Source organism: Protopterus annectens, chromosome 5.part1 (genome assembly GCF_019279795.1).
Source record: "Protopterus annectens isolate FY-2018-M chromosome 5.part1, PAN1.0, whole genome shotgun sequence".
Lineage (NCBI taxonomy): Eukaryota > Metazoa > Chordata > Ceratodontiformes > Protopteridae > Protopterus > Protopterus annectens.
In genome coordinates, this window is record NC_056736.1 from 349,214,484 (window position 1) to 349,227,378 (window position 12,895).

Genomic DNA, 12,895 nt, shown 5'->3' on the forward strand with positions numbered 1-12,895 from the left:
TTATCCCACGTCTATTTATGGCTTTTTTCCAGATTTCTTGCTCTGAGGTTGAAAGGTATGACAAATGTGTCAGGACCATCACTGTCAGCTAGAGACATTTCAAATTGTGACATAATTGTACCCCACTCCCCAATGTAGTGACTCTGGATATGCCCAACCATGGCAAGGTGTGTAAGTGTGCAGAGTATCTCCCATCCAAGGTAGACACAAGTACTACAGTGGCTTTTCATCTGTCCTTAATTTTGCAGAATGTTCTGGTTTTCTGTCATATTTTTATACTGTTGATTTATGCTTCTTATTATTCAGAAATAGCATGTTGTTACAGTGCCTGTTGCTCTGTGTTTAAGTAGAAATGCATCAGGTAAGCTTGTCTAAAATTGTAAGATGCAAATAAGCTTTAATAATCATGCTGCTTGTGAAGGTAGGTGAAGGCTGCCAGCCTAGCTAGATAGAATTTTGTAGATAATTCTGTCATTTGTAAATATTAATGTAAGCCACAGGTCTGTTCTCTTAAATATGAAAAGACTGTAGTGGATGTTGAACTGAAAAAAATGTAACAACAGTGCACTCTGCTGTAAGAAAGCTGATAAGTCAAGCATTTGTGTCACTGTTAGACAGAGGCACAGTATACTAACCTCGAAAAAGGGCATAGCAAAATTAATTTAAAATGGGTGGCGAAAGCCAAACATACTCTGGCTAGGCTTATAAATGCCCTAGGGCAGATAGCCTAGTATGAACCTATGAACCTATGAACCTATTTCATGACTGTCTTTGATCTCAGGGCTTGGAGCTGATATGTCTGGATGAAGGAATTCTGGCTATTGTCTTGAGGCGAGAGTTAATTATTTGCATTTGCGTGTATAATTTCTTTTATTGCTCTGGCTTCCTGACCAGCTGCAAGATCAAAAAGGCTATTAACCTCTGAGTTTCTGTGAGCCTGGGAACCAGAAAGAAATGATGTAATCTGAAATGAATCAGTGGTAACGTGTTATCAATTTAAGGACAGGAAGAATGAGGGCATTTAGCATTTGTCTTGAGAACATCCAACTCACCAGCACTGTCTTGTGGTATATGCACAAGAAAGGAACCCCCAGTACTGCTCCTGGGTCTAAAGAAACCCATGGTGGGCAGCACAGACTGCCCCAACAGAATCTGCCAGTAGCAGGGGAAGCCACTAGTCCAGGTACACATCCAGGCCCTAGGGTTAAGTGTTTTGAATGCAACCAGTGGGGCCATGTGGCATACAGATGTCCACAGAAGCAAGGTGGGGAACAAAAGGTGAGGGAGCCAGTAAGTGGGAAAGACAAAATGCCAATAGTAGGTTGTCTTGGGACAACAATGGTACCAAACTACCACAAGAGGTTATATCCTATTGTAGTGAATGACAAAGAGGCCATTGCTAAGCGGCACACAGCCTCTGACATAAACATTGTAAAGCCTGCAATGGTTACAGAGGAGCACTACTTGCCTGGGCAGTCTACTCCAGTCAGAGCTTCATTCCAAATACCTTTGGCTAGGGTTTACCTTGACTGGAAGGGTGGAAAAGGAAACCAGCAATTAGGTGTGTTTGAGGATATCCCTGCAAATGTCCTGATAGGGAATGATTTTGATGATACCGTACCATGCACTCATGCAGTTACATGTAGTCAGGCTTGAAGACAAGCATGTGGGTCTTGTAGCCTGGGGGAGACACAGACAGACCGCATTCTTGCAGCCAGGACTGGTGAGGTGGCTACTTTAGGGAGGAAGCTATGCTGTAGTAGTGAGAATGAAGGTGCACCACAGCTGCTTGTGGGTACTGATGTTGCCTTGGACATAGTGACTGCAAAGGTAAAGGTGAGTAGTAGTACCCAGGCTGACAGTGAGGCACCACTGTCAGAGGATGCCAGACTTCCTGTGGAAGGGGAGCTGGGAAGGGTTACAAAGAGAGACTTGAGTCAGGATCAGCTCTCAGACCCTACATTGCAAGGCCTGAGGCAGGTAGCTAGGGAGGCACCTGATTCACAAGGGAAGGGGGAATCTGTATTCTGGGACAAAGGGTTACTGTATAGAGAGTAGACCCCTGAGGGAGGGCTAGAGGGTGAGAGGGTACAGCAGTTGGTAGTGCCTAGAGCCTACCATCTGGTACTTCTAGCCATAGCCCATGATATCCCTTTGCAGGTCATATGGGCATAAAACGTATAAAGAGACATATTATGTAGAACTTCTATTGGCCTGTAATTTACAGAGATGTAACAGGGTACTGTAGGACATATGAACAGTGCCAAAAGGTAGGCAAGGCAGGAGACAAGGTGGAGTTCATTCGATGCCTTTGCGTGTGATTGAGGAGCCATTTCAGAGGGGTAGCTATGGATATTGTGGTGCCTCTGAGTACCCCAAGTTTCACAGTGAAAAAGTATATCATAGTGATTGTAGATTATGCTACAAGATACCCTGAGGCAGTGGCTTTGTCCACCATTGAGGCAGAAAAAGTGGCAAATGCTTTTTTAGAGATTTTCAGTAGGGTAGGTTTCCCAAATGAAATACTGACAGAGGTGCCAATTTTATGTCAGACCTGCTGACTTGTCTGTGGAAGTACTGTAGAGTGAAACACCTGAACACCACCCCCTACCACCCCCAGACTAACAGTCTTGTTGAGAGGTTAAACTCTACACTCATGGCCATGCTACGGGCATTTGCAGACCAGTTTAAGAGGGAGTGGGACAAATATTTGCCCATCTGTTGTTTGCTTACAGAGAGGTTCCCCAGGAAATCAAATTGTTTTCCCCCTTTGAGTTGCTGTATGGGCATAGGGTGAGGGGACCTCTAGATTTAATTAGAGATGAATAGGGATGTAAGTGTGAATCTCACAAGGAGTCTGTTGTGGCATACGTCCTAAACCTCAGGACAAGGCTCAGAAAACTTATGGGCTTGGCTTAGGAGAAGCTGGCTGAAGCCCAACAACAGAAAAAGGTATGGTATGACAGGAATGCTCTAGCTAGAGAGTATGCTGTAGGGCAGCAGGTAATGGTTCTCATTCCTGTCAGGCACAACAAGTTGCAAGCAATTTGGGAGGGACCCTACACGGTGGCAAGAAAGTTAAGTGATGTTAACTACATGGTAGAACTGCTAGCCAGGAGGCAGTAGCACAAATTGTGCCATGTTAACATGACGAAACCATACCATGATAGGGAGGCCCTTGTGCTGAGTATTTGCAGTGGGTTGCAGGAGGAGTTTGAGGGAGATCTGGTGACTTATCCTCAGTGAGAGTCAGACTGACACCTCAGTGGAAAGGGTAGCAATCTCCCAGCAGCTATCTCCTACCCAAGTTTGAGAAATCCTGGCAGTGTTACAGGAGTTTGGAGACATGTTCACTGAGAAACTAGGGTGCATCCACTTGGTACAGCACCAGGTGGATACAGGATCCCAAAGGCCTATTAGGCAGGCCCCTTGTAGGGTGCCTGAGAGAGTCAAACAGATTCTGAGGGAAGAGATATAGGAAATGTTGGAACTAGGGGAAATTCAAGAGGCCAACAGTCCCTGGGCCTCCCCAGTGGTGCTGGTGCCAAAGAAGGATGGCAGCACCAGGTTCTGTGTGGGCTACAAGAAATTAGTCACACAGAATCAGAAGCTTTCCCCATGCTTAGGATAGATGAGACCCTAGAGGAGCTGGGTGGGACTAAGTATCTTACAACTATTGATCTTACCAAGGGTTACTGGCAGGTGCCCTTGACTCCCAGTGCTAGAAAAAAGTCAGCCTTTGTGACTCCTTTTGGTTTGTATGAGTTCACAAAAATGCCCTTTGGGATGAAAAATGTCCCAGCAACTTTCCAGAGGCTGGTAGATCATATCCTAGCAGGAGCAGGAGGGCTTGCCCTTGATTATCTAGATGATATTGCTATCTACAGCCATTCCTGGTAACAGTCCCTTCAGCGTGTCAGGGAGGTGCTGGGCAGACTGCACAGGGCGGGGTTGACCTTTAAGCTGAGCAAATGTCAGGTGGGTATGGCATAAGTCTCCTACCTGGGACATAGAGTGGAGAGTGGTAAAATGAGGCCAGAACATGCCAAAGTGGAAGCCATTAAGGCATGGCATGCACCTGTTACAAAAAACAGGTGAAGGCATTCATATGGACAACAGAGTACTACAGAAAGTTTGTCCCCAGTTATAGTACCATAGCTGCTCCCCTCACAGACCTGACATGTTTAAACAGAGCCAGCCAGCAAAATGCCAAGTTGCTAAGATAGAGCCTAGGGTTGCAAGCATATATGTCAGTGCAGCACCGCAGTGGCATTACAATGCAAACTTAGATAGGCTCTCAAGACAGGGAATGGGGTAAGGTATACTTAGATATACCTAGCCCTCTCAAGCAATGTTTCTCAAGGGTTGAAAAACTAGCTTGAGTTCTCCGGGGTGGGGGGGGGGGGATGTGTGAAGATAGGTGAAGGCTGCAGCCTAGCTAGATAGAATTTTCTAGATAATTCTGTCATTTGTAAATATTAATGTAAGCCGCATGCTTGTTCTCTTAAATATGAAAAGATTGTAGTGGATGTTGAACTGAAAAAAATGGAACAACAGTGCACTCTGCTGTAAGAAAGCTGATAAGTCAAGCATTTCTTGACTGTCATTGATCTCAGGGCTTGGAGCCGATATGTCTGGATGAAGGAATGCTGGCTATTGTCTTGAGACCAGAGTTAATTGCTAGAATTTACATGTATAATTTCTTTTATTGCTCTGGCTTCATAACCAGCTGCAAGATCAAAAGGGCTATTAACCTCTGAGTTTCTGTTAGCCTGGGAACCAGAAGGAAATTATGTAATCTGAAATGAATCAGTGGTACTATGTTATCAATTTAAGGACAGAAAGAATGAGGGCATTTAGCATTTGTCTTGAGAACATCCAACTCACCAGTACTGTCTTTGCTATATATGTAAGTTTATTTTAGAACTGTGTTTTCTCTTAGATATAGCTAGGAGGTAGGAAGATTAGATTAGTCTTTTTTCTGTATTGATGTCAGAACTTTTCTACTGTATTAGTTTAAGTATTTCTCTGTGATCTCTGAACTCTTGACTACCACTGTTTAGTAAGAAGTATTGTCTTGTGTTTTTATTATTTATTATTAAATATGTTAAAGCTTTCAACTGTGGCTGTTTGTGTAGTGATAATTTAAGCTCTAAGAGTACATTGCATGTATTTAGTGATATTGTACACTCCAATAGCCTTGCTGTTCAGTCACACTTACCATTTGGATAATAATATTGCACAGTATAATTGGACACCCTTTCATAGGGGCCTTTTAGTAGCTGATAAATGTTAATGGGTGATGGCAAGTGTTACTACCATGTAGTCTGGGTAAAAGGGGCACAGCTGGAGAACCTGTGCCAGCCTTCCCCAGGATTGTCTGTGTGGTTGTACATAACTCTTATCTCAAAGTGTGTGTGTGTGTCAGCAACTTGGGCAGGGACACGAAGCACTGGTTGGACAGAGAGGGTGCTGGAGGTTTTAGCTTGCCCACTAGGCTGTGATCTGGACCCTATAGCTGTGCCAGTAGGGAGTCTTACTGGAGACCTGGAGAGAAAGGGAGAAACCAGCCCCAGACTGACTGTGATCTCTGTGTGCTCTTAAGGGAAGTTGTACTTTACTGTGTGTGTATTTATTATCCTTTCCTATATGGATGCCCTTCACTGGTGTTAGTGATGAGGATTGAGGCTCCTTGATTGCTGAGCCAGTGCATGGGTATCAGACTGTTAAAGAATTATCAACATTGAAACTCTTTTTGTTGTTGCCATGCAGAAAATATTTATATAACTAGATAACGTATAAGCCTTAGGTATTAAAACACATATGACAGTATTTTTAATAAAGGACAGGATTACAGTATTTTCAGAAGCGCATTACATTTGTTGGAGACTTGTAGTCATCTTTACTGGCTTTACCAGTAAACTAAACAGAATGCCAGTCTATCATGTGTGGCCCATAACCTGTGCAGTAATCCTTTAAGCAGTTTATCTTGAGCTTGTTTCTTGTTTGCTATTTCTTTTTTTACTTTGATCATGTTTTCCCCATGAAACAAGTATATAGTTCTTGTTAGGCCGCAGGTCTTTTTTGGATAAGAAACATTTTTACAAGTGGGGGTATTGCTACTTTCAGCATGTTACTTGGTACTTTAATAAAGCTGAATATAAATTATAATTAGAACTGCAGTGCAAGGAGAAGTGGTTTGAGCTGAGTGCTGCTTATTTTTTATACTTGATTTTGACTGGCATTCCAGTAATGTATTTAAAAGTAATTTATGTGTTCATGCCTCACAACCTTTGTGTTTCCATCTAGATATTAAGTAAGCTGTTATGTAGCCAATGCATTAAAATATGTTTCTCTTCTCCACTTCATTTTGTCTTGAGTGCACTCTCATAATGATGGTTTGGCACCCAGGGCAGCATATTTTATTAAAGTCCCAGTTTTTGTGGTGTTGAGCATAGCTCCACCCCTTTCTAGTTGGTCACACCCCTTCTTGTTGGCCCCACCCATTCAGCTGTCTCCTGTGCCCCCCTTTGAAGTGAAGTTACCAGCTGCCACTGAAAATGAAGGAAAGAAAAATAGGCCACGTGGCTGAAAAACATTGTTGGGGTTATAAACCAAAGTGAATGTATAAAGTCCTTCATTTTGTGATACATTTGAAAAATGAAGTGTCCCTAAGCTGCAGTGTTTCAGAAAACAGCAGTCACTGTAAATATGATTCTTTTTATCTATTATTCATTCTTTTCTGTGATTTCCTTGCTTTTTATTCAATGCTCGTTTATTCATGGTATTTTATTAAATCTTAATTCATTGTGCTTATACTGAAACAAGTTAGAACTAAAAATTGTTTAAGGTGCAGTCTACTTAACTAGATAAAATAAATAAAAATGCAAACCAAATGTCTTGTACTGAAGACAGTTCAGGGCCATCTCTTCTACGTTAGGGTAGTGCCATGGGGATCACATGACTAGCAGTGTGCCTTTGATAGCCCCCCTAACTTGCAATGTAAGAGTCAGAGTGTTTTTGAAATGGTAGGTTTGACTTTACTATGGTGTGGAAATAAAACAACAGGAGTTCTGAGTGATGCACCTAGGTAGTATAGCAAACAGTGCAAATTGCTTTAATAGAATTCAATAAATTTCAGGTGGAACCTTTTGCAATACTCTGAGGATAGGCAAAATAGCCATTATAGTGATTCAAACAGCCTTTAGTGTAGTACATTGTGATATTGAGTGGGCAGATAAAGAATAAGGGAATACATGTGTAAAATGGATTCTATATTTATTCCAGAAAAAAAATAGTACTGAGTATCTGCAGTTTTCCAGAGTAAGAGGAAAAGGCAGATAAGAAGCATTTGTGTTACAAAAGCCGAAAAACAGTTTCAGGAAGGATGAGATGACCATGTTAGGTAAAACTATGTATGAGGCTTAACAATAAGGAGTCAGCTACCACTACAGTAACAAAAACAGAATTGAATACAACAAAACTGTGCTGATTAATGCTGAACTGGGTACTTTTTCACCAAAAGGAAGTTCTCCGATACTGCAAGTCAGCACATGAAAAGAGTTTCAAAGTCCAAAGTATTTTTTTTTCTTCCATTTTTTTTTTCATTGGGTAAGCAATTACAAACCAGTCTCTCTAGCAATCTCATGAACTGTCTTTTATACTCAATAAATAGGTTTCATTCAATTAAAAATATATATACATATTATATATATATATATATATATATATATATATATATATATATATATATATATGGTATCATTCTGACATTCACACTGGAGCAAAGTTGTTTCTCAGAGTAAACAATGAAATTGAAAGATGCTATTTAATTAGGGAATGAACATCACTGCACTGGGGTATCATTTTGGAAGTTTTAGATTTAACAATGCAAGACCCAAACCTGTAAAAAATATGCAGTTCACTAAGAATAATAACAAACTGTGATAGTCATATCAAGAGATTAATAGTGTTTTTTTTTTGAAGTGAGAAAGCTCCCTTGCATTCAACTCCATGATGGGGATAAATCTTCACATCCTGCCTACTTTTATATACTAACTCGAAGATCACCCTACCACGAGATATAGACATTTTTGACTTACTGCATTCATTTCCAGTAATTTAATTTAAATTTCCAGAATTTCAAGAACTTCATAATGTTTGAACTTTCATTGGTGAATGCCTTGTTCTATCTCCCATACTTACTAAGGTATTATACAAAGACTGGCGATTAACATTCCAAAATGAGCACGCTAAATGGTCAGCCCACCCAGTGTGCCCAGTATAAATCAAGCATATACCAATGGAAAATAGTCCAGTCGCCTGGACTTTCTTCTATTAATATATGCTACAGAAACTCGACTTTTTTATTTAAAAAAAAATATTTTTCAAAAACCGGAGACTTCAAAAGAATGAGACAGATGGGACAGAGAAAAATACAAGGATAATCGGGTACGTTATGCAAAACTAGAGAAATGTACCTGATTATCCTTATGTTTTGTTTGTCCCATCTCTCCTGTACATTGAAAGTCTCCTGATTTCATTTTTTTAATTAAAAACAAACGAAAAAAGCAATGGAGATCTTCCTTTTTCCTCAGCACCGATGTACTGCATAAGCGTGGGAACAAAAGTCCCGTAGGCATGCGCAGTACATCAAAAAATTCCTGGGGTAAAATGTAGAAGAACAGCATGGCGCCATTATACAAGGACATTATTTAACAAAAGTAAATAACTTTTTGGTTAAATAATGTCATTGTATAATAGCAATAATCCATGGCTGGGTGTGGGTAATGCCTATTTACTCACAGTACTCACATTTGGCTTTGTCTGGTTACTAGGGCTTCACCCACGTGACCAAACAATACCAACCATGGGTAAATACAGCATTACCCACACCCAGCTGTGGGTTATTGCTATATTATTTCATCATAGAGTAAGCATCATTGTTCAGCACTCATATTTAATAAGATATTATTTCATCACAGAGTGAGCATCCTTGTTTTGCACTATTTTTAATGTTCATGGAGTGATGGAAGGAATCAGATTAATGAATGGTGCACTGAAATTTAAAGTATTTGAAAATTATTGCATTTCTTTTATTTATGTTCCTACCAGTAACTTACATGCTGCAGATGTTACAGCTCCGAGACATATGGAAACAACAGAAATTCACTTAGAGGTCCTGCAGAAGGCAAAGAGGTACCATATTTTATCTATTTATTTATTTATTTAATTTGGATGTTTGGTGCAAAATACTGTTACTTTGGTAATAATAAGCCTGTGGTGCTAATATAGAGCTTAATTTAAAATACTTAATGTGAATGCCAGTTTGAATGAAAGCACATAGACTGAAGCAGCACTCAAATATTTTTTTTTTTTCGGGGGGGGCAAATCTGCCATACCTCTTCTGCAAGGAGCTGCATCCTCTTTTGTTCACTGTATAATATAACCAGTTTTGACATCACTGCAGGTCAGGGAAAAGGGTGCTTTCGGCCTACTATGACCTCAGCTGATGACTGAGTTGAATTCACCGAATTTGGGTTATACGGCAGTGACTCCCATCATGGAGCATGGCACATCTCCTATCTGTCTGCAATATGGCTATCCTTTTGTGACATGCTAGTGTGACTTGTCTCATATCTATTTGTTATATGGCTGATATCTTTCTGTGACATGCGTGCATGACATGCTTCATATTAACATGTGAGCAAGACTTGACCCATTTCTATTTGCTATATGGCTGACATCTTTCTGTAACATGTGTATGACATGTCTCATATCTGTGCATAATATGGTTGATATCTTTCTGAGGTATGTCTAATACTCTGCTTACAGAACTTTATATCTTAACCTCTTGAATCCAAAATAGAAGCAAACTCTAACTTAGCTGCATGACTGTACTTTCAGATTTGGGACACATTTTAAATTGTGACACTGTCCACTAAGAAATGTTTCACTATAATAATTTTGGCTTTATGAGCTGGTTATGAAGAAAGAATAATTTGTATCTTAATTTGTTATTTACTGACTACAGTTCTGTGTTTGTCATAAAAATCTATTTGTAGCAGTTACAAGAAGGGAAAAAAAGGAAATGTCTGAAGCAGTATTGGGAACATTCCTTAAACTTAGGCATAGCTGAATGATTGAACAGATTCTATAATGATGATACACAGGTAACATAAGCATGTTAAGCAATATGTCTGTTATTTAACACCCAGGATCAGATCCCATTTAACAGGTACTACGTTTAGAATGATGACAACGTGACACACCCATACACCCACACACACACAAACACACACACACCCACACTCATTCACACACACACACACACACACACACACACACACACACACACACACACACACACACACACACACACACACACACACAGACACACACACGGAGAAACTGCTTTATCAGCTACTGTGCACAGTTGCATTAAAACACATTTTCTCAGACATTTTTAAGGAAGAAGTGTTAACTATCTGTTAATAAATAAAGGCAAGTGAAGTTCCTTTATCCATCTGTGGAAACTCTTGTCTTGCTTTAATCAAATATAACAGTATTTTTAGGAACAGGACATAACTCAGTCAACCAACTGTTGTGTGGAGGCCCTGTTCCCAATATAGGTGAACCTTTTGTGCAGTACACAGTCAGGTTAACAAGCTCAAATACTACCTTATTTCTTTTAGGCCATTTACCTCTGCCACTACGCCATTCTAAAAATGTTTTGTATATATGCATGTATTTCTTTCTTTCTTTCTTTCTTTCTTTCTTTCTTTCTTTCTTTCTTTCTTTATTTTTCTGTAAATTTGGTTCTGTGAACAGCAAATACTAAAGTTTCAACCTAGTACTTTTTCTAGTTTGGTGCTAGAAGAGAAATATTTTTCTTCCTGTAAGAAATCTAATTTGAAAGACAGTCTTGTATCTGTTTATGCTATAAGGAAAAAAGTCAATTTACCTCAACAATATTCACATTCAACACAGTATCTCAAGGTCTTTATAGATACCTTTAGATAGCCAGATGTTTTTCTGCAATGTGTGAATCAAGACAATTATTTTTTTTCTGTTATGCCACCAATATTGTTAAAATCAATGCTTTTAATTTTCAGCTGAAACATAGCTCAGCATTTACCACTCCACCTGTCAAGTGAATGAAAGACTGAACTAGAATATGCTCAAGAAAATTGCTGCACTTATCATTTTATGTTCTCATCTATTTTATCTGAAACACCAGTACTTATACATTAGACTACCTCTTATCCGGTCTCGCTTTAACCGGCCATCAAATTTCTGCCATAGCCCTAGCAAAAGACAATAGAGAAGAACAACACTTTTACTCCTCTAGGCTAAATAATGACAGATATTTGCGTTTTAGACTTCATATTCATTAGAAAAATGCATGCTAACACAAATCCTGCTCTTCTAGCTAATTTGTATAAATGCTATTTTATATGCTAAGATCCTGTCCCAGCGAGACCAGGTAACAGGGAGTCTACTGTACATGTAATTTATTATCAAACAAAAGGATGCTACTCCAAGTTATATTTTTTTAAGGTTATAATTCTGGATGGTACAACAAATTTATTTATTCTAGAGGTTGTATTTTTGTAGTAACAGAGAAAGGATCAAGCAAGGAGATAGAGGGAGGGGAAGCAGAGAAGGTTCATTCAAAGTAAGAGGGAGAATGTTTTTCCTTCTATTTTATAATTATATTTTGTATAGGATTTGATACTGAGAATTTTGTGTACCCCCAGTGGTGCAATTAAGAATGTTTGAATGAGAACTGGATAAATTATCTGTAGAAAATGAAGTGTTGGGGTTGGTTAAGGCTTGGTCAATACAGGGCCTACTTAGAGTAGTTAAGGTTGATAATGATGGTAATAAAATCCAGAATCATGTAACAAGGATCTATATAACCCAGCACTGCTAGTACAGTGAACAGCAGAGACTGAGTTATAAAAATGATGGCTTTAAAGTTACAGCAGGGAGTGAGTTATAACTTACGGCTTTAAAGTTGATCATGGATGTTCTTGGAACATAACATGCAAGTTTTGTATACTAAATGGGAAATATATTTATTTTATTTATGAATGCTGGCTGTGTGGCTATTAATGTGGCTAGTAGTTGTGCATGGAGGTGGGTTGGGGTGGGCAAATTACACAAAATGTGTAATTTTCAAGCTAATCACTACATGCTTTGTGCTTGAATTAGTTAAATAAATAAATTAAATTGCAAGTAAAAAGTGACCTCTCACCAAGATGAAGCTGGAACTTTCCAATAATTCCAAAATAGCAAACGGTAGAGAACGAAAAGTTCCACAACCACGGCTTAAAACAACTTCACTTTTATTTGCAGCAAAAAACACAGTAAGCGCTTTCAAACTCACAGTTCTTCTCCAGACTGAAATATACAGGCTTATACTCAGAAATTTAAAATGCACATTAACCAATCCACAACCATTATAAATTATCTATGCAAATCCCTAGATCTAAGAACCGGTCTTAAAGAGAACTTGTTATTTATACCAGGCTTCCTATCAGAGAGAAACTTGCAAATCCAGTATAGTTTCCTTTCCTGTGTAAAATTCACCAAATCACCACCTCTGGGACCCTTATTAACTATCTAAATAACTTTAAACATAAAATAATGTGATGGACCTGACTCATATACATGTTTAGCAAGAGCATTGGTTAAATCAGCTCGTCTCATGGCATATTTATGCTCACGAATCCGCTCATAGAGCATTCTGTTGGACTTACCAACATAAAAACTGTCACATGCCACACACGTAGCTAAATAGATAATATTCAGAGTCTTACAACTAGCTGACACCTTAAATACAAATATCTGCTTTGAGATAGGATGTACAAATTCATTTGAAGCATCAGTA

General features: G+C 39.2%; 1 protein-coding gene across 3 annotated transcripts in view; it reads left to right on the forward strand.

Moving 5' to 3' along the window:
• The window catches only part of ARAP1 (ArfGAP with RhoGAP domain, ankyrin repeat and PH domain 1), a 2,759,262-nt gene that overhangs the window by 766,714 nt on the left and 1,979,653 nt on the right, over window positions 1-12,895 (forward strand). For all 3 annotated transcript variants that reach the window (XM_044073028.1, XM_044073030.1, XM_044073029.1), the window contains exon 3: window positions 9,115-9,198. In XM_044073028.1, coding sequence (XP_043928963.1) covers window positions 9,115-9,198 — 84 coding nt within the window. The remainder of the gene's footprint in view (window positions 1-9,114; window positions 9,199-12,895) is intronic.